The sequence below is a fragment of the Martes martes genome, assembly GCF_963455335.1.
Source record: "Martes martes genome assembly, chromosome: 7".
Taxonomy (NCBI): Eukaryota; Metazoa; Chordata; class Mammalia; order Carnivora; family Mustelidae; genus Martes; species Martes martes.
Window position 1 is genome coordinate 28,452,148 of NC_137894.1, and position 22,927 is coordinate 28,475,074.

Consider the following 22,927-nt stretch of genomic DNA (forward strand, 5'->3'; position numbering starts at 1 on the left):
CTGAGACAATGCCAGATTTAAGAACTTCTAAGCATTTTACTGAGACCAAGAAATCCACAGACCTTGTGAGGACATGTTCCCCACTGTAATGGTTAACTGCTTAGATAACACTGAAAGGTATCTGAGATAGTTATTCAACAAATATATACATATACAGATATACACACAAACTTTTTAATCTCCACAGAATTTTGCATTGCACATTTTATTGCAATACTCACTGGTGCTACTATTTTCCCCGTCTGTCCAACTTGCATGTCATTTGGAACAAAGCCAGCATCAACAGCAGCACGAGAAGCACCAACTAAAGGAGAAACATATTTGTCATTTTTTTAAAGCTCTATTCATCAGCTGGTTGGGATATTCACTAATAACTGTATAAAAAGACACCAAGGGGCACCTGGGTGGCTCAGTGGGTTAAGCCTCTGCCTTTGGCTCAGGTCATGATCTCAGGGTCCTGGGATTGAGCCCCACATTGGGCTCTCTGCTCAGCGGGGAGCCTGCTTCCCCCTCTCTGCCTCCTTCTCTGCCTACTTGTGATCTCTCTGTCAAATAAATTTTAAAAAATCTTAAAAAAAAAGACACCGATAAGTACACTTACAAATTTATTTTATAAAGGCCTTGTTTATAAAAAAATCCCCTTATCAATGATCAAGAATTCTAAAAGGAAGTACTAGCACATTTTATTCACAAAACTTCAAGAAATGCCTTCTATTTATACACAAGGATTTAAAAGTTTAAATTTGGCTTAAGTCCTCTGCTTGCTTTAACAAAAAGGCATCTAGGCATTCATAAAACATACATTATAATCTGCTTGGCATGCCATTATATAATGCCCCTTTATGCAATAACTTCACAACTTTTGATATCATCTGTGATCAGATAAAGACAAGTTATATATAACACAAGATAAGTTTTAACCGATCTAAAAAAAATGAGAAGTTAAGTAGCCTTTCATCCTCCTTCAGCAGATGTCAACAAGGAGCCCTGTACTTGGAGTGAAGTCACCCCTCTCACAGCAGGGGTCGAGAATGAGTCTTAGGTCTTCTTCATCTTCATCTAGAGAGGACAAAAGGAAGCCACAGATAGTACTCACTACCTCCTAACGCACACAGTCTCGACACTACCTCAGTGAGGACTGGTCACATACTGCCCTTTACTAACTTCAGTCACTACAACAAGGTCCAGACTCAAAGGTTATCCTTCATAATCTACAAACTAATCTCCATAAAGCCCTGCATACTCCCTAATCTACACCCATCTTCCCCTTTGTCTAGATGCTCCCTGAAGACAATGATTCCCCTGCAGTCCCCTCCAGCAGATGCTACTCTGTCTGCCACCATCTTCATACCACTGGTCCTGGAGGTGGGACTCCTCACTGACACCTTCAGAAAGTTCTCCCTCCTTCCTCCTTAAAAGTCTTCAGCTTTGAATCTCACATCACCAGATCATGTCACCCATTTATTGCTGTGCTGGCTATTAACTGCAAGTCCATTACCCTTCATTTCTCAATGATGTTTAGCTTCTGGGCCATTGCCACTTTCTCCAATATTAGTCTTAATTCTCAAAGATCTCAACACCTGGCCTCTTGGCTCCTTAAACTCTTCTCCAATCATCTGGGCCCTCAGCCACACCCGTGGTCACATCCCCAACCTTTCCATTATCAATATCCTTTGACCATCTCAATCTCCAATGTCTCTTTGTGACCTACTCTTTCTAGCTGACTCCCTTTGCACCCAGCTCCAATAATCCTCTGACCTCACTGGGATCTACATTTCTATTTGCTGACCCTCTCTCCCACTATGTTGTCTCCTCTTTAACCTAGCTTAAATGATCAATGATTCTAATCACTTCATTGCATATGCCTTCAATCTCCTTGCCTTGGAGATCACACTCAACTGGAAAAAACTCCATCTCCAGTTAACAGATTAACAGATAAACAACTTCTCTACATTTTCCATACCTGTCCCCTTGTAGTTCAGCATAACTGGAGAAAAACACCAACACTAAGCTGTGTGCACTGGGTTTTACTTTAAATAAACAGGCCTGAATTCCCTGCTTCCTAAACTATAACTTTGTATCTTTTCTTCTATCATTAAACGTCCAAAATCTTTACCAACCTCACTCTTAGCCGATGACCTTGTTTCCTATTTCACTTAAGAAACTGATATCATCACAAGCGAACTTCCATATGCTCCAACTAACATATACCCATCAATCTACAGCTGTGTCCATATACTTTTTTGCCTACTTAAGATATCACTCCAGATATCTCCCCTCCCTCTCCTGCATGATTAATTTTTCCCTCTCAACTGGAGCATTCCCATCAGCATAAAAGCATGCTATTATTTGTTCCTTCTTTAAAAGATTCCCCTGCCAAATACTGTTCATTTCTCTGCTTTCCCATATAGCAAAATCTCTCTAAAGATTTGTCTGTATTGATTCCAGTTCCAGGCCTCCCAATCTATTTCTAAAAACTTTATTAAAACATAACACACGTACAGAAACACATGCAAATTACAAATGTACTGCTCTATGGTTTATCATAAAGTCAATGTACTCATGTAAACACCATTTTGGATCATTCTTTAAAATCCATTCCACTCAGGTTTTTGTCCCCACTACTCCACTAAAAATGCTCAGTCACCAATGACCTCCAAATGGCTAAATTAGTCACCCTCAGTCTTCATTTTCCCTGACCTATTACAATACCTGACTAAAACACTTCACTTGGATTCCAAAACATCGCGCTCTCTGTCCTGGTTTTGTTGCCTTACTTACCCTTCCTTTTGGTCTTTCTATCCTTCTCCCCTGCCTTTCAATCTTACAGTGTCTAGGGCTTAGTCCTGGGATCTCTTTTTTATCTACACTCACTCCCTTGCTGATATCATCCAGTTTCATGGCTTTAAATACCATCTAAATGCAACTGATTACCAAATTTATACTCCAGCCCAAACTTCTCCAATGAACTCCACATTCCTATACCAACAGTTTAATTGACATTTCTACTTGTTTCGTCATTGTTAGCTCAAAACTTAATATGCCCAAAATGGAATTCCTGATCTCTCCCTGGAAACTGTGCCACTTGGAGTCTTCACTGTCTCAGCTAATGGTAACTTCATCCTACCAACTGCCAGATAAAAACTCTCTCTCATAATATATATATCCAATCTGTCAAGAAATCCAACTATAAATTCAACTATATATCCTAAAACTATTTCTCCCCACATCTACTGCTACTAACCTGATTGAAACCACCAGTATCTCTCACCTGAATGATTAAAACATCCTCCTAACTGATCTCCCTCTTAATGCACTTATTCCCCTACACATACCTGTGCTCAAAACTGTAGCTAGAGTGTCCGGTCATGTGACTCTTCTACTCAAACCTTTCAATAGTTTCCTATTTCATCAAGAAAAAAGCAATCTCTTTACTAAAGCACATAATATGCCCTATGTGTACTGGTCTATTACTCCCAATCTTATCTCTTACTACTCTCCCTCTTTGCACTTTCCATTCCAGCCACACTGGCCTCCTTGCAATTTGTCACATAAACCAGACATGCTTCTCCCTTAGCTAGACCCTTTGTACTTTACCTATCCCTTTACCTGAAACATTCTCTCTTTCTCAGATCTCCTCATGGCTTGCTCCTTCACTTCTATCAAACCTTTGTTCAGGGATGCCTGGGTGACTCAGTCATTAAGCATCCACCTCTGGTTCAGGTCATGATCCCAGGGTCCTGGGATGGAGCCCTGCATTGGGCTACCTGTTCAGCAGGAAGTCTGCTTCTCCCTCTCCCACTCCCCCTGCTTGTGTTCCCTCTCTCACTCTCTCTCTCTCTGTCAAATAAATAAAATCTTACAAAAATAACAAAAAAAAAAACTTTGTTCAGATGTCTCCTTATTAAGGCCTCCTCTGACCATCTTACTTAAAACTGACATCTTTCCTCTCTAAACTCCTCCTTTTCATAGCATTTATTATCCTCTAACATACTATTATATGCTAATTTGTTATACTTAGTGTCTGTGGTAGGCAGAAAAATGGCCCCTCCAAAAATATATTCACTTTCTAATCCCCTATATTACCAACACAGCAAAAGATATGATACAAAGGATCTTAAGAAAGGGTGCTTATCCTGAATTATCTAGGTGGCCCCTTAAATATCATCACATGTATCCTTATAAAAGGGATACAGAGGGAGGTCTGATAGAGATACACAGAGAAGAAGGTGATGTGAAGACAAAGCCAGAGATTGGAGTGATGCAGCTACATGCCCAGGAATATTGGGGCAGCCTCTAAAAACTGGAAATGAACAGATTTGCTACCAGAGTGTAGTCCTACCAGCACCATGATTTCAACATACTTCTGGCATCTAGAACTGTGAGAATAATTTTCTGTTGTTTTAAGCCACAGAGTTTAATAGCAATTTGTTACAGTAGCCACAGAAAACTAATACTAGTCTCACTCAAATATAAATGTAACTTCTATAAGGAGAGAGACTGCTTATTTTGCTCACTGCTATTTCCCAGCTCCTAAAATAATACCTGACATATGGCAGACACTCAATAAATATTTGTTCAATTAAAGAATAAATGAAGGAAATAAACACCTTCAAAGAAAACCATCTGATTATAGAGTCAACATAATGCCCTTATTCAAACAAAACCATTACTGTTTCTATGCGTACATGTATTAGCTAATATAAAAAAACCTAGAAAGTTATACACAAAACTCTTAAAAAGGGGAAGGAAGAAAAGAATGGAAACTTTTTTTTGAGAGAGAGCAAAAGAGATGGGGAGGGTATGGGAGAGGGAGAAAGAGACTCTTAAGCAGGAAGGGAAGGGAGAGTAGGGGAGCAAGAATCTTAAGCAGGCTCCATGTCCAGCGTGGAGCCCGACACAGGGCTCCATCTGACGATCATGAGATCATGACCTGAGCCAAATCAAAAGTTGGACACTTGACCAAGAGTTACCCAGGCGCCCCACTGTAAAAAGATTATATTCATGCAATAGTTCTATAATTAAAAACTAAAATATTTCCAATTTTCTGATTTCAAAAACCATTCCAGTCTCATCAGTACATTTTTAATATATTCTATCTTTCCTTTAAATGGTTAACTACAATTTTAAAATAACATTAACTTCTATTTTTTTTCAAAGATTTTATTTATTTATTTGACAGACAGAGATCACAAGTAGGCAGAGAGGCAGGCAGAGAGAGAGAGAGGATGAAGCAGGCTCCCCGCTGAGCAGAGAGCCCAATGCGGGGCTCGATCCCAGGACCCCGAGACCACGACCCGAGCCAAAGGCAGAGGCCTTAACCCACTGAGCCACCCAGGTGCCTCTTAACTTCTATTTTTATGAGAGGTTGATATCAGACTACCAATAACGAGAAAAACAAGGGCATTCCTGAATCTAAAGTAGGCACTGAAGCTGACATTTAAAGGTTTTTTTAAATGTAAAAACAGGGGTGCCTGGGTGGCTCAGTCAGTCAAGTGGCTGCCTTCGACTGAGGGAGGTCATGATCCCTGAGTCCCAGGATCAAGTCCCAGGATCAAGCCCCACATCAGGCTACCTGCTCAGTAGGCAGTCTGCTTCTCCCTCTGCTCCTCACCCTGCTCTCATCCTCTCTCTCTCTCAAATAAATAACAAACTCTTTAAATAAATACATAAATAAATTACTAAGTGGAAAAACAACAAAGATTTCACATCTTTAAGAGTTTTACATAAACAATAAAAAAGTACAAGGACCCCCTATATACTGAATGCTATACCACTTACTTGGCAACTAAGAAAAACCATTTCAGAGAGAAAAGTTGAAAACCAGAGAAAGCAAAATAATCTGCAGCCTTCAGTGAGTTATATATAAAATGAAATAATAAAGAAAAAATATTTCCAACAAAAAGGGAGTATTTTTCTACTAAAGAAAATACCTTTACCTGCAGCATGTAGTTGATCTGCCAAATCATACAACAACTTAAAGTTCTCTCCGCTCTTCAAACCCCGACCTCATTGAAGAAGACGAGAAAAAAACAAAAAACAAAAAACAAATTAAGTAAACAAACTCCATTTCTATACAGCTTTAGAGAGGACTTGTACCAAGCTCCCCCTGGTGCCAGTGATATAGATGTGCAACTGAGAGCCCAAATTGTATTATCAAGCTCAGGATTTCATTTTCCTAATTGGTAAAATGGGAATAATACTTGCAACCTACGTATTTCTTACATTTGAAAAAAAAAAAATCTGTACTCTTCTATAATAAATACTAATAAAATCAATTTTAAGTTTATAACATCTTTTAAAATTAATAAATTATAATATTCCACTTACCACCAGATACTACCACTTTGGCACCAGTTAGCTCTGGTCGATCACTTTTGGTTAATTTCTGGTCAAGCCACTCTGCTATCCCCACTGGGGAAGGACTTGATGCTGCAAACATTGATACAGATAACAAAACAATGACCGTGAGTTAAAATTTAATAACAGCATTTTTAAAAGAAACACATAAAGAATTAATTCCATGAAATTCAAGTTTGTTAGTTACTGTGAATTTTTTATGCTTCTAAATTCATTCTCTCTGATTTTTGTTAAGAATTGAAGGTTTAAGATTCCAGCCTTTACCTCATTAACTATATGACCTTTGAGAAGTCATTTAATTCTCTGAGTCTATCTACAAAACTGGAATAACCCTCTATGAAGTTCAAACATAGTACCTATATATATATATTAAAGAGTAACACCCTCTATACATTTACTATTAATCACATTCTTCCATTATACCGAGTCTACCAAGTATTATAATATGAAACAGTGAGAAAAAAGTGAAGCAACACTCCTTTGATCTATCAAAGCAACTATAATAGTACCAAAAATTATACGAAAAGGCACATTATAAATATTTCTTCTTTTTGGAAAGCTTGGAAATGTTATTTAAACTGAGCTCTCAGACACTGTTCAAGAAATTTAACCAGAGGCCATACCTTATTCTAATATAATCAGTGAACTGAAAAACAAGAAACAAAACAAATTTCAAACAAACACTCACCCTTTTCTGAACTGGCACTACCTCCACTTGTTGCTGCAGCTTCAAAAGATGTTCCTCGGACAGAAAATACCTTCACTTTCTCATCACACTTCACTGTACATAAAGCATTCCCTGAAATACACAATTTATTTTTTAAAAAATACCCATGAAAGGCAAGTAATCCTTTGAGGTTCAGAATTTACTTCATGAAAACAAGGAAGAAGTAACTATGAAAACTAGTTGTTTTCTACTAAGTATACGAAAAGGTACCATAGCACTGAAGAAATTCATCAGTAGAGATTTGTATAACCTTGGATTTTTTTTTTAAGACTTTATTTATTTATTTGACAGAGATCACAAGTAGGCAGAGAGGCAGGCAGAGAGAGAGGAGGAAGCAGGCTCCCTGCTGAGCAGAAAGCCCGATGCGGGGCTCGATCCCAGGACCCTGGGATCATGTCCTGAGCCAAAGGACTGAGCCACCCAGGCGCCCCCCTTGGATGTTTTTAAAAGCAGGGCAAGTGCTGACCTGCCTGGAAGCAAGAAATTGGAATACGTTAGGCAGCCACAATAAGAAGGCATACTTCTTCTAAAAGAAATATAAACAAAAGCTTTCGTCTCCAAAAACACAGTCAGTAACTCAAGAACACAGCTACTAGGCTTATTAAGAGAGGAAAATAAATGACAACATGATAGGGCAGAGGCACCTGAGTGACTCGGTCAGTTAAGCATCTGCCTTCCACTCAGGTCGTGATCTCGGCGTCCTGGGATTGAGCCTGGCATACCTGCTCATGGGGAGTTTGCTTCTCCCTCCACCCTTCCCTCTCCCCCTGCTCAGGCATGCACGGGTGCTCTCTCTCTCTCTCAAATAATATCTTTTTTTAAAAAAGAAAGAAAACATAATAGGGCATAAAGAACCAGAGGTGTGATCCTCCAAGATTTTAAAAGAATTATGGATTAGCAATCACGTAAGAGTGACCTAAACTTGACCAATATTTCCCCTCAAACACTACCAAAGATGAAAGATCTAATTTGAGAACTGACCATTAAATTGAAACACACAACTTCAATCAGAAAGAACAAAGAGTCCACTGCCTTCTCTAGCCCCACTAGAGACTAGTGTGCTTAGCAGAAGAGCAATCAACTAAAGAGATACTGAAATGAATTTCTTAATGCAGATGGAAATGGAGTAGAAGCAGTAAAGATTAAGAATACTGTTTTTGTTTTTTGTTTTTTGTTTAAAGATTTTATTTATTTATTTGACAGACAGAGATCACAAGCAGGCAGAGAGGCAGGCAGAGAGAGAGGAAGGCAGAGAGAGAGGAAGGCAAACAGGCTCCCCGCTGAGCAGAGAGCCTGATGCGGGGCTCGATCCCAGGACCCTGGGATCATGACCTGAGCTGAAGGCGGAGGCTTTAACCCACTGAGCTACCCAGGTGCCCCAAGAATACTGTTTTTTTAAATGGAAAAGTTTTGCTTCTCCAGGTGCCACTTACAAAATGTATTGAATAGTGACTCTAATTTTTATTGATGACTTGAAAAATCTCATCACTCTGTAAACTGAATAACCAAGCAGGAAAGAACTGTTCTCTGGATCTATCAAACACAATGTCATGTCATGGTCTAGCAGCAAATCTAGGATTACGACTTTTCTCAGACATGTTTAAGATGGTCCATTTAAAGCATGACTTGTTTAAAATACTATCTTCAAATTAATTTTTGCTTTTAAAATTCACAAAAAGTTAACATGTTGATTATTTTCCTCGATTACTCACCTGCATAAATAGTTCTCACAAATGTGTCAGGAGACTTGATTGCAATGATGTCAGAAATTGGGGCAACATCAAGTTTGGCTGCTATCCTGGGCAAAAGGTTCTAAAAGCAAAAATAGCTTTAAATTACATAATATATACTGACGGATGGCTATCAACTACCAACACTAACATTCTTAAAACGCATACTCTGCAGAAGTTTTAATTCAAATCTTTTATATTTCATATGCATCGTTAGACATACTATAATTTCAAGCACAATTTTTTGGATAGCCTTTGAGATTAAGTAAGAGTCTATCATTCCTATAATGACATTAAGAGTTTTATGAGTTTTACAGTAATAAACTCTCTTAACTCAGTATGTTGAATTACAAGATATGATATTTGCTTTAATCAATATCACTCACAAAGTGTGACCACCATGGATTACTGAATTTAGGTGAAACAGACAAATATTTAGAAGAGCAATAAAAGTCTCAAATACTAAAACAGATTATACATGTATATATTTACTTAATGTATATGAAAGAAAAGATTTCAAAGCAGACATTTTCACCTTTTTAAAAACTCAGTACTGCATTAAAAAAGATCAAAACTAACCTAAATATCCATCAACAGGGGATAGGTCTATTAATTATAGCTCATCCACATACTGGAATCCTACATAACCATAAAGCAAACAAGAATGAGAAAGGTGAGGCACAGCCTGTATAATATGTACAGGAGCAACAAAACTAATGTGAATTTTTTTCTCTGTATGTGCACATAACATCTCTGAAATAGATATGTGCTAACTGCACCCTCACTAGCGGGGATCAATGGGAAAGCCACAATATCCCCAAGTCTCAGTTACTTCACCTCACGAATGACAGAAAGAGAATTCCCAGTTTTAGCTTAAAATTCAAGGACTCTAAGGCTATAAAAAAGAGTTAGTGAAGACAGAATATCCATACTTTCTAGTCTCAAAGGTTTCCTTAGATGATAACATCATCTAAGCATAATAAAAAAAGTGAAGTGTTGCATTTATTTTTTTTAATTTAAAGATTTATTTATTTGAGAGGGAGTGCACATGCACGTGCCAACAAGCAGGGGTGGGGGTACAGAGGAAGAAGGAGAAGCAGACCCAAAGCTGAGCAGGGAGCCCAACGTGGAACTCCATCCCAAGCCTCAGAGTTCACGACCCAAGCTGAAGTCAGATGCTTAACCCACTGAGCCATCCAGGCACCCCGCGTTGCTTTTATCACACAAATAGCCGAATTATACACTGCTATCTACATAGGTCTTATTCCATGGCAGCTCCGGAACTTGGTACATGAAACCAAGTGAGAGCTAACTCTCACTATAACAGTATTCAAGTTCCTCTCCTCAATTCCATCCCCAAATCCTCTTTCTCTAAGAATTCTCCCAAGATTACCTTCTAATTACTCCTTTATTCTGTATCCTCCTGCATGCATGTACAATTACACTATTTAATTGGCACTAACATATAGTTTGTTTTAAAATAACTTTAATATGGGGTGCCTGGGTGGCTCAGTGGGTTAAAGCCTCTGCCTTCGGCTCAGGTCATGATCTCAGGGTCTTGGGATCAAGCCCCGTATCAGGCTCTCTGCTCAGCGGGGAGCCTGCCTCTCTGCTCACTTGTGATCTCTGTCCGTAAATTAAAAAAAAAAAAAAAACTTTAATATACATACTTATAATGACCCTCAACTAAACTTAAGCACCCCTAGGGTAGAGGTTTTGTGTCTTCCATTCCTCTTGTGTCCTCTATCTAAGTGGTTCTAAATATACTGACGCTAACTAAGAAGTGTTGACAGCCTGAGTGAATTTTTCTCATGTTGTATCTACAACAGGAAAGATCTTCTAATTTTCAGTTTATTTTTACCTTATTATACAGCAGTCCTCTTTCAACCACAACAGAAGAACTACTGAAAAGTACCACAGTTTATAAAAACCGCAGTCAGAAAAAAATTAAGATCTCTTAGAAAATAAAGCTTTTGGGAAAACAATTAAAATGCCATCAAACATACTTCTAACTTGGTAAATACAAAGTTTAGAGGATACCTACTTTCAAAATAAATGAAATTTGATAGCATTTAAAGCCTGCTTCACTAAGTAACTCTTTTTTTTTAAAATCACCTTCTTTAACTCTTCAGGAAATACCACTGGAATATTGTTACCTGGCTGAAGAAATTCTCTAACAAACATTATGTCATGCAGATTATGTCTCTTTTTATAGTTTTAAACTTTCTAAATTGCTTGAAACTTAGTATCTTTTGTACTTCCATTATCCTGTCTTTCATTTTAGCATATCTTGAAAAAAACTGACCATGGTGCTTAATATGTATCTCCAGGTATGATCTTTCATTTAAATGTCCTGAGAGGGTAGATGGTGAACAGATCTCTCTCTACACTCTCCAAGCAGGCTTCACCACATGGTTTCAGAAGAGAAGCACAACTGTCTGGGTGTTTGTTCATACATAAAAAGATGACAGATTTTTAAATTCTAGCATACCAGTATAAAAGTGTGCTATCTCAAAACCACAGTTGGTAAAGGACTGTTAAAGAGCAGATTGCTTAGCCTCATCTAATGGATTCTTTCTCATTCCAAACCCATTCAGAGGCTACAGCACCAGCTACTCTTATGTGACCCTTGTTCTCAAAACTTTCATATGCTGGGCGCCTGGGTGGCTTAGTGGATTAAGTGTCTGCCTTTGGCTCAGGTCATGATCCCAGAGTCCTGGGATGGAGCCCCGCATCTGGCTCCCTGCTCAGCAGGGAGTTTGCTTCTCCCTCTCCTCTGCATCTCCCACCGCCCCCCATCCTCCCCTCCACTTACTCTCTCTCTCACTCTCTCTCCCTCACTCGCTCTCTCAAATAAATAAATAAAATCTTTAAAAAAGCAACTTTCATATGTTACAACACAGCAATCAAGATCAGACTATTAAAATCTAGCTACTTAGATGCAACAAACACCCTATCTGGGTTTAATAATCTTTTTGGAGAACTGTCACCACAAACTCAAAACTCATGAAATTTGTTTAACTCATCTAACACAGAATCAAAACTCTCAGAGATAGAATGGTCCACAAAGATCTTTTGGTTCAATGCTCATCTGTAACAGAAGTTGGATGTTAATCCTCTGACTTAATCTTCTCCAGAGTAAGGGAAGACATCCACCCCTTTTTTAAACATCTCTCTTTGGCAGATCTTGGACATCACTTGGTTAAACTGCATCATTTTACATATAAGAAAAACAGACTTCAGTAAGGTAAAATGACTAGCCTAAGGCCATACAGGTCTGTGGAACTACTTTACTTACTAATAATTACTAAATTCTATAAAAAAACTAAAAATTTATGATAGTCTACAATGTGACAACCTAATAATAGAAGGATAATTGTTTATTAAACTCATGTGTTTACATTGTTAACGCCTAGAAATTCTATTAACTTTAAAAGAAAAAATTGAATGAGTTCAAACTGATAATTCTAAAGGTTAAAAACAAACCACAAGCAATTTACATGGGTTATTCTGCAAGTTCTCTAGATGGGTTGCAGTGATTCATGTCTAGAAGCAATATTGCACCACAGATAAATATTCACAAACACTACTCATTTTGCACAAAAAGAGATGAAGGTCTTGGGAGCTCACTGTTATTGTCAGTCAACATAATTAGTTGATCTAAGAGATTATATCTTATTCCTCAAACTTGTATTTTAAAATCAATTACAACAGAATTATGATAGTAAAAGGAAAAAAGTCAAATCGAGACAATTCAAAGAAGAAATAAAAACTAGTAACTGTATGAAAGGGTATTTGATCTCATGATCAAAGAAATGCACAATTTAAAAGGATATAGTTTTTCACCCATCAGACTGGGGAAAAAAATGTTAAAATGTACAATACCAGGTGTTGGCAAGTCACCCTCTCATGCGACTCATGGAATGCAACCTGAGACATCCTTTTAAGACAGCAATTTAGCAATACATATCAAAACTTTAAATGTACACAGTCTTTGACCCAACTATTTTACTTCTAGAACTCTAGTCTAAGTAAATACATGTATACAAGGATGTATGTACAAGCACATTTCCTTACAGCAAGGTTTACAAATGCAAAAAATTAGAAACAATCTAACTGTCCAGCCCTGGCTAAATATGGAATGTTATGCAGCCATTAAAAAAAAAACAAGAGAGACATGTTTTATTTTTCAAGACACACTCTTAAGTAAAAACCACCAGTTACAAAACAATTCATGATATATTATTACATTTTAGGAGTAAAAAAAAAAAAGTGTACAGGTATTATAATTTCAAAATCCATAGCAAGGGGACTAAAAGAATATACAACTTTTAACACCTGTATTTCTGAAACAGGAAGAGGGAGTTGGGAAGAAAGGGGAACTTTGATATCTTGCTCTGCATACTACTGTACTATATGCATCCTTTCTAATAAAAATGTATTTGTGTACAACCCAATTTGTAATCTTTAAAATTAAAAACTGCAACTTATTAAGAATGGGATAGAAGAAAAGGGAATTAGAATACCCATGGCCACAGAGAGAGCAAGAGCAACCCAGTGACAAATTCTCTTGCCCCCCCTCCGCCTTAGTTTACCTCCCTCTTTTTTAAAACTTCATGCAGATAACTAACCATCTGATAGCACATTCTTTCTTCAGACATATCACAACGCACACCATCAGATTACAGCTTTCTTCATCCTAAGGATGTTTCTAACTACCACAAAGCCCTTCCAAATTCTCCAAGGAGACAGAATTTGGCCTTTGTAAATATCCATCAGCCACCCAAATAAACCACTGCTTAGGATGGGTTACTACTACAAATGACATTTACACACAGACAATTCAACATTGTTTTTAAAGAAAAATAATCTTTAAAAAGATCCTAGTTTTCTCCATGACAAAATTTGAAAATCTGGAAGTAGCATTCTAATAATTCTGACAAAATCTTGAAAGAACAGATTTGTCTGTGTGACAAAATTTGAAAACATGGAGTTGGCATTTTTAAAGAAATTGTAACAAAGTCTTAAGAGGAAAAAATTTTAGCAAAACTACCATATTAATTCAGAAAGCCAGGATTAGCTACCTAAACAGAGTCTGTTGTACATTTTCAGCATAATGAAATCCAACCCTTCCAAGTAATGACATCAGATTCCACATTCTCGATCTTCTCACCTTTCCAAAGGCAGATGCTCCCGCACAGATGTGTGTGTAATTGAACTGTTTCTGAGTTGCCAGAATCAATGGTGTCAGCTCCTCTGAGAATTAAACACATTTGATAAATACACTTCATGATATTTTCATATTCTTATATTCAAGCATACTTCAGACACTACACTTTTTCCACTGGAAAAGCTCACCTGGAAGGAAGCCTTTGTATGTATCATGCTGAGCCACCAGAACTTTTGCTACACCTGCTACTTTGCAGAGATCTTGTACCACCTGTAATTAAAAGAGTAATTATCCACCTAACAAAGATACAAACAGAGCCACCACTACAAATATCCACAGAACATAAAATCTTGATGGCCAACTACAGAAATCATTGTTTTTTAGACTATGGAAGTAAATAGTTCTTAACAGAAAAAGAGTGACTTAAGTAAAAACAAAAATTCTTCAACAACAACAAAAAAATCTTAGGCCAATTGATCTTACTACCAATTATCTGAAACAAAAATTCCTGCCTTGAAAAAGAAAAGTATTAATTCATAAGCCAAAATTAGCACAGCTCTCTACTCAAACTTAGTTATAAGTTGTGCTTCTTACCTTTCAATTAATTCAAGTGTAAATTCATCATTTTAGCAATGGTGAAAATGAGGCAATGGTTAGTTCTCTCTCTCAGACACACAAACAATAATAACACAGCCAATGGGTTTGCTAGAGGCAAAGAATAGGACCTAACCACACTGGTTTACAGGCCACTGCACTCTATTTGGCAATAATGATTTCTGCTGACATTAAAATTATTGAAATTAGGCAAGAGAAAAATCTTATATAATGGTCCATTGTCAACTTCTGAGTTCCTGCCCAACTATATATATTTAGCTATGATAAAGCAAAATAATTTTTATTTTAATTCCTCATTTTTGCCTGTGTGGAATCAGAATGAAGTTCTGGGAAAATTTTTTAACTACTTGGAATTCTTATATACAGAAGGCAAGTAGAATCCCTTTTATTCTCTAATTACAGCAAGATTGGCTTTTGCTTTAGCAGAGACATTAACTATCATATCATGGTCTCTGTCTTCTTGTTCACCTCCATGATGATTCGCTGATGAGTAGGCATGAAAAGCTGTGCCTCCTGCCCCCACTCAATGGAAGGTAAGGCTGCAACAATATTCACGGTTTCCAAGGTCGTCAAAGTATCTCTGTCGAACCAAGTATTCACTGGCAGACTATCTGGTACTATCAAAACTGTCTTTTTTACCAGAAAAAACTTCTGACACTATACAGAAAAAATCACTTACTGTTTACAATAAGTAATACAAAAAAAAAAACAGTATAAAACTGAAATTTGTCTAAGCTATTAACAGGATTTCTTTACACAAGTACTATTTTTCTTTCAGATTAGACTGTGACAAAACGAGATCGTAACTAAAGAGAAAACGATTTCTGCTTTGATTTTTCTCAAAATAGTGTGATAAAATAGCATTTCAAGTCCCCACCTGCACACTTGGCAGCTCCTGCATGGTACAGGAGGGAACTGGTAGCTCAACTTAACTGGAGCATGATTTCAACTACACTGCAGCCCAGGAGTACAGATCCTGCAAACCATATTCTAGCACCCTTCTAGAGAGTTAGTTCACAAAGCCATTATCTCATTGCAACAACAACAACAAAACGAAGAACACCTTTTACTAAGAGCTATAGTCTGAAAAGCATAGTACTTAACATTTGAAGTCTTATACCAATTAAAAATTAAAATCCATGATACTCCAGATTTACCACTTTCAGGAATTAAAAGCAATTAGCTAGTATATTCATCAATACAAAAAAGGGATCGGCTATTAACCTCTAAGGAGACTCAAATATTATCATTCTACTTGGTACCTGATGGCACACGATGGTGCCAGTGGAACTAAATCAAGTATTTTACCTCATTTCAAAAGACAAAATGCTTAGTGAGCAAACCTTTTAGTTCCTTTTTCACATGTAGTAATGACTATGACATTGGCCATTTAATGAGGATTAGAGCCCAGTTTGGGTTATAGTCCTCAGCATAATTCTCTGTTGCCATCTTTCCCTGTCTCTTGATGGAGATTATATTTGCTATGGCTGACCTTAAAAATTTCTCACCTTGTCACATTTGGTTCCAGCTACTAAGCAAGACACTTCACCTCCAACACATTTGGCTGCAGTGATGGTATTTAATGTAATGGGTGCTAGGGTATCATTTGCATGCTCAGCTATTACCAGGGTACTTTGAAATCGAAGCAATGAGGCCTAAAAGGAAAAAAAAAAAAAAGGCAAAACAATATTGTAATACAAATAGGTTTTTAAAACCCTAATTGTTAAGCATGTGTGCTTTTAAAAAAAATGTACACAACACTCAGTTCTATAAAAGTATTCATAAAGTACTTGCTCAATGGCAAAAATTAAACTATTTGTGTCTATTATTCTATTACTAATATTCTTGATAAAAAGTGCGAATTTATACTCTATTAGAAAAATTTAATTATTTCAAAACAAATTTCCCATTAATCTGTGTTTCTGAATATTATGTGTTCAATGAGAAATTGCCAACTGCATCTAAATTTAAAATTCTTAAGTCGAGGGGTGCCTCGGTTGCTCAGTTGGTTAAGCATCCAACTCTTGATTTCAGCTCAGGTCATCATCTCAGCGCCGTGAGATGGAGACCCACAGCAGACTCTGCCCTGGGCCTGGAGTCTGCTTAAGATTCTCTCACTTCCTCTCCCTCTGCCCCTCACCCCCACCCTGACTCAGGCACATGTGCTTTCTCTCAAATAAATAAATAAATAAATGTAAAATTCTTTTTTTTTTTTTGACGATTTTATTTATTTATTTGATAGAGATCACAAGTAGGCAGAGAGGCAGGCAGAGAGAGAGAGGAAGGGAAGCAGGCTCCCCGCCAAGCAGAGAGCCCAATGCAGGGCTCGATCCCAGGACCCCAGGATCATGACCTGAGCTGAAGGCAGGGGCTTTAACCCACTGAGCCACCCAGGTGCCCCAATAAATGTAAAATTCTTAAGTAGAACTTATTAACTATCAAACTCAGAATCAAACTATTACTAATTACATCCACTTGCACCACAACTGCTAAAGATACAGCATATCCAGAAATAATGGGTTTGAAACCAATTACTAAAGTTGATTTTATTGCTTTCAGGCAAAATGCATTCAATACCCAAATAACTGATAATGTAAATCTGTCTTTAAAACACAGTATCACACAGTTATTTTGCTGGGCTTCCAACTGTTTAAACAGGCTTCTGAATTCAAAAAAGAAGCTTGCAGACCATATTTTGGAACCAACCAGTATCCACCTATATCTACTGTGGACTATCAAGAGACCATCAATAGGGGCGCCTGGGTGGCTCAGTGGGCTAAAGCCTCTGCCTTCGGCTCGGGTCATGATCCCAGAGTCCTGGGATCGAGCCCCGCATCGGGCTCTCTGCTCAGCGGGGAGCCTGCTTCCTACTCTCTCTCTGCCTGCCTCTTTGCCTACTTGTGATCTGTCAAATTAAAAAAAAAAAAAAAAAAGAGACCATCAATAGCTCACAGTCATCTGGAATAATTTCCAACACCAGCAACACAAAGATGAACAAGAATGGTCATTGTACTCAAAGATTTTAAGGGAAATATGACTTGTTTACATACAATTATGAGAACAGTCTTTCAATCAATGAAGAGTTCCAAAAGGCTGGAGGTTGCAGATCATGAAATATAGAATCAAGAGGAGGAAACGAAGAAATTTAGGTGTTCTTGTCATATGAAAACATGAGGAAGGCTACCACAGATCTGACAAAATAAGAAAACTCTGGAACTATCCTTATGAAAAATCACAATGAGAAATGGGAAATGGAAGCTCTGAGGATCAAATGGCATGGTTGTACGGCTTAATTCAGCAATAATCTTTGATCTGGAGCTGGAGTGAGGAAAGCATGGTACAAAACTAACACCAGAAGTGGAAATTTACAAAGGAGGGAATGAATGAAAGGCAGGCAGGCATGGGACTATAATGCTCATTACACAACTAAATTTACAAAATACATTTACTATACTGTAAATACCAATTGCTATATTTTAATATTCTTTATGTTTTTATTGCTGTTAAGTATATGAGCATACCAGCTTAACCATTTGGGTTAAGTAATCATTTGGGTAATTAGTAATTTTTTATTATTGTTTATAAAGATTTTTTCATGTATTGATTTATTTGAGAGAGTGAAAAGCACAAGCAGGGGGAGCAGCAGAGAGAAAGAGAGTAAGCAGACCCCCTACTGAGCAGGGAGCACAACATGGGGCTGGATCCCAGGACCCTGGGATCATGACCTGAGCCAAAAGCAGATGCTTAACTGACTGAGCTACCCAGGCGCCCCAGTAATTTTATTATCATAAACAATGCAGGGGCATCTGGTTGGCTCAGTTAGTGGAACATCCAACTCTTTATCTCAGGGTTACAGTTCTGAGCCCCACACTGGGTGTAGAGATTACTTTTAAAAAATAATAAAATGCATAAAAATCAAACAATCCAGAGAAAACCATCCTTATAGCTGAATCTCTGTACTCACCCTCAACAAATCAGTTTGTTTTTGTGTAGAAAGACCCTTCTGACTGGAACCTGGCCAGACCTTAGCTGCTCTGCTTCCATAGAAGACTAAGCCAGATACTATGCAACCTTCAACAAGCTATAGGGACCCTCTTCCCCTAAGCTGTCTACCTGTACCAGTTCATCCTCATCCTTCTCCTCAGTCCTCTAAATCACCTCTATCCTTGATGAACCAATCCCAGAGCTGGGGACCAGAAACTCTAGGGATATGACAGAGGAAGGAATCATTGCATTATGTATCATGGATGGCATTTCTTGTCTTTTTCTTCCCTTTCTGTTTACTCAAAGGAAGCAAGGAAAGGGGGGAGACTTATGTTGTTGCCAGATCAAGTACCTGCTTGTATAACTTATTCTTTTTTACAATTAAAAAAACTTGTCTTCTTACAGGAGGTAGTTAAAGTAAGGTTAGAAATCTTTATGTATATCTTATGCTTCTTTTCTTATGACAAATTCCTAGAAGTGTTAGATTAAGAGGAAGGCACACTTTTAAATTTTTTAATACTGACTGACACAAACTGTTCTCCGGAAAATTGTAGCAATTCACAACAGTTCACAATTCTTGGGATGGAATAAAAGTTCTTAGAAGGCAAATACCACGCCTATTCAAAGAACCTAGTACAATTTTTTTTAATCTACACCTGTAGAAATACATAGCATTTTCTCTATTTTAATCAGATAATCACAGTTACCTTGCAAAGAACTCTAATTACGACTCAATGGCATAATTTATTATTTAAATCACATTTCACAAGAATTGCCAGTAACAAACTCCTTATTACCAATATATGTCAGATACCATATTTTGATTATGTTTCACACATCATTTACTATAAAAATTATGAGATTTCCATCATCATTTCAAGAATAAATCCAAGATTTGGTGGCAGAAAGCCCATACTTGCCATAAATTATAGTTCCAGCATAAGATAAATTAGGCAGTTCTCCCAAGGAATCATCAAGCTTTTTAAACTTCTAGGGGGAACACTGTATATTCTTTTTAAAAGACTATTCAAAATTATAAGAGTAAACAACAACAAAAGAACATACAAAAGAATCCACTCAGTTATCTACCTGATCAATATTTACTAATTATTGTTACATCATACAGGCACTCTATATTACTTTATCACTTGACTCCTTATAGTTTTTAATACTAAGTTTTCTTCTAACTCAGTGTTTTCTACCTTCTATTCCTCAGATATGACCTGAAGAGAAGCTACAGCACCTAAACATGGTTATGTGGCTTAATTCAGCAGTAATAGTTATGTGTAGTAGGAGAAACTAGTCTGTAGCCTTTAAAATGTTATGCCTCAATATAGAGCCCAGTTTCTTTAACTGCAAATTGAGGGAGGTTAGCTACCTCTGAGGATTTCAAACTACACTCCATATAAGACTAAGGGTGTCAGGGAGGCATACCTCAGGAATCACTACATAGGATAAAGTAAAAACCAGGCAAGCAGGGTTGCCAGAATGACTCCCCAGCTCTGCTTTAACCAAATTAACTAAACCAAAATATCTACATTAACTTAAACCAAAAATCTACATTAACTTTTGACTCCCCCAAAACTAATACCATACTATTGACCAGAAGCCTTCCCAATAACAACAGTCAATTAGTACATATTTTGTATGTTACATATATTATTATATACCATATTCTTAAAGTAAGCCAGAGAAAAGAAAATACTAAGAAAATCATTAGAAGAGAAAATGTATTTACTGTACTGCACTCTATTTATCAAAAAAAAAAAAAAATTCCCACACAAGTAAACCGATGCAGTTCAAATCCATGTTGTTCAAGAGCCAACTGTAACTCTTACTTAAAGTTCACAACTCTCTGATGTAGGTATTATTTATTACCTTAACTTTACAGATGAGGAAACTGGAGCTTAGTGTCTACATAGCTAGGAAGCAGAGCCTGTTTAAAAGTGTAAGCAGTCGGGGGCACCTGGGTGGCTCAGTTAAGCAGCTGGCTCTTGATTTTAGCTCAGGTCATGATCTCAGGGTCCTGGGATCCAGCCCCACACTTAGCCACTTAGTGGGTAATCTGCTTGTGGATTTCTCTCCCTGCCCTCTCCCTGCTCATGCCCGCTCACGCACGCGCTCTCTCTCTCTCTCTCTCAGATAATCTTTTTTTGAAAAGTATAAGCAGTCAGACTACAGAATTTGCATTTTTAATTACTAGCTCACAACAAAGTACCATCATTTTTAAGCTGTTTTATACTGGTATCCCTAGCTTTTCAAAAATTCATTTTATGCCACTTCACTTTTATGAAGGACCTACCTGTTTCCACTACCCAAAAGAAATCTGAAGAGGATTTTCATTTTTATGAAAAAAGGTGAAAAGCAAAAATAGCATTTGTTTTGCAGCAAGCTGTACCCCCAAAGCATCACATACCCCAAAGCAGCAAGAGGAGCACCATCAAGCTCCTTCCCTGGAACTACACTCAGCATCAAGACACCATAGCTTTGAACTGTGTGAGCATCTGTGATTTGTCTTATTTTGTGCATCCATTAACAAAATGTATCCTACGATATCAGAAAAACCTAAGAGAGGTTATTTTTTGAGTCTGAGAACACTAAAAAATGTTTCCTTGTAAGTTAATGGCAACTGCTTCTTCACTTCACACCATTTTAGCTTAGGAAAGGTTTTATACAAAAGCTCTATTTTGCGTATCAGGGGAAACCTGTAGATGGGTCATTCCTATAAGATTTCACTTAGCAAATATTTTCCTAATTTTTAAAAAATAGCATTAATCAAACAGAAACAAAAAAAAGATGATGTAAAAGTCCTCTTTTCCAGTTCTAAACATTCTATAGCCCTAAAATCCTACTTTAGGTATAAGAGCAATATAGATAACTACTAAAGATTCAAAAAGGTCCATTACTGAAAAGGTTCTTATTTTTTTTTTCTGAAAAGGTTTTTAAACAAAAGTTGTATTTTATATATATATGTGTATATATATATATATATATATATATATATATACACATACATATACACACTTTTTTTTTTTTTTAAGTTTATTTGTCAGAGACAGAGACAGAGAGAGCACAAGCAGGGGGAGCTGCAGAGGGAGAAGCAGACTCCCCGCTGAGCAGGGAGCCCAATGCGGGGACTTGATCGTAGGACCCTGGGACCAAGCCAAAGGCAGACACTTATCTGACGGAGCCAACCAGGTGCCCAACAAAAGTTATACTTCATTATCTTATGATCCATTGCATCTGTATACTTTAAAAGGGCCCTATTTTTTAAAAAAGATTTTATTTATTTATTTATTTGACAGAGTTCACAGGTAGGCAGAGAGGCAGGCAGAGAGTGAGAGGGAAGCAGGCTCCCCGCTGAGCAGAGAGCCCAATGCTAGGCTCCTGGCTCCATCCTAGGACCCTGAGATCATGACCTGAGCCGAAGGCAGAGGCTTTAACCCACTGAGCCACCCAGGCACCCCAGGGCCCTCTATTTTAATGGGGGGGGGGGAAAGAGCCAAATTCTTTTAAACATTCAGAGATAACTATAGAAAGACTTAATAAGGTAACAGCCCAGAAATGAATCTCAACCTCTTCAAAACACTGAAACTACTAATGCAGGAGGCTGTCACCATAAATTCTGGCTCATTTGACCTGGGCCCTCAAAATTGCCTGACAATGTTACTATGTTACGCACATTGGCAAGCTCACTCTCCATAGCAACTATTTCAGATAACCCCTTCTGATGTTTCTCAAATGCTAATAGAGTCGGCTTCCTACTATGAGAAGAGAGCCTCATTTCCTACTTTATTCACAATGAAAACTGAAGCCCTTAGAGGGGGGGACCTGTTTCACCTTCCTGATATCCAACAAAAATTACTGTCCCTGTCCTATCAAAATGGAAGCTACTACAGGTCCTAGATTTGATAGCTTTATCTGAGCTCCAGATTCTGTCTAGAGAGGCAATCTGGTAAGGGGCTAGAGGATCAGGGGAAAGATGAATTAAGATTAGGATCTGCTGCTGGGGCACCTGGGTGGCTCAGTGGGTTAGATGTCTGCCTTCCACTCAGGTCATGATCCTGAGGTCCTGGGATCGAGTCCCACATCGGGCTCCCACCTCCATGGGGAGTCTGCTTCTCCCTCTGACCTTCTCCCCTCTCATGCTCGCTCTCTCTCTCTCTCCCTCAACTAAATAAATAAATAAAATCTTTAAAAAAAATAAAAATAAAAAAAAAGATTAGGATCTGCTGAGTTGGAGAGTGCTTGATGGAGACAGGCAAGTTAATCAGTTGGATATGCAGATATAACTTAATTTTAGGTCCAGTACTTAGGAACAAGATTTAATATCTCTTCCTC

General features: G+C 37.7%; 1 protein-coding gene across 1 annotated transcript in view; it reads right to left on the reverse strand.

Annotated features, from left to right (window-relative positions):
* ETFA (electron transfer flavoprotein subunit alpha) overlaps nucleotides 1-22,927 on the reverse strand; it is an 82,274-nt gene that overhangs the window by 46,971 nt on the left and 12,376 nt on the right. The window contains exons 2-9 of the mRNA XM_080808510.1: nucleotides 16,111-16,257; nucleotides 14,176-14,257; nucleotides 13,991-14,073; nucleotides 8,800-8,899; nucleotides 7,049-7,159; nucleotides 6,331-6,432; nucleotides 5,940-6,008; nucleotides 222-304 (exon numbers count right to left, since the gene is read on the reverse strand). Coding sequence (XP_080664636.1) covers nucleotides 222-304; nucleotides 5,940-6,008; nucleotides 6,331-6,432; nucleotides 7,049-7,159; nucleotides 8,800-8,899; nucleotides 13,991-14,073; nucleotides 14,176-14,257; nucleotides 16,111-16,257 — 777 coding nt within the window. The remainder of the gene's footprint in view (nucleotides 1-221; nucleotides 305-5,939; nucleotides 6,009-6,330; nucleotides 6,433-7,048; nucleotides 7,160-8,799; nucleotides 8,900-13,990; nucleotides 14,074-14,175; nucleotides 14,258-16,110; nucleotides 16,258-22,927) is intronic.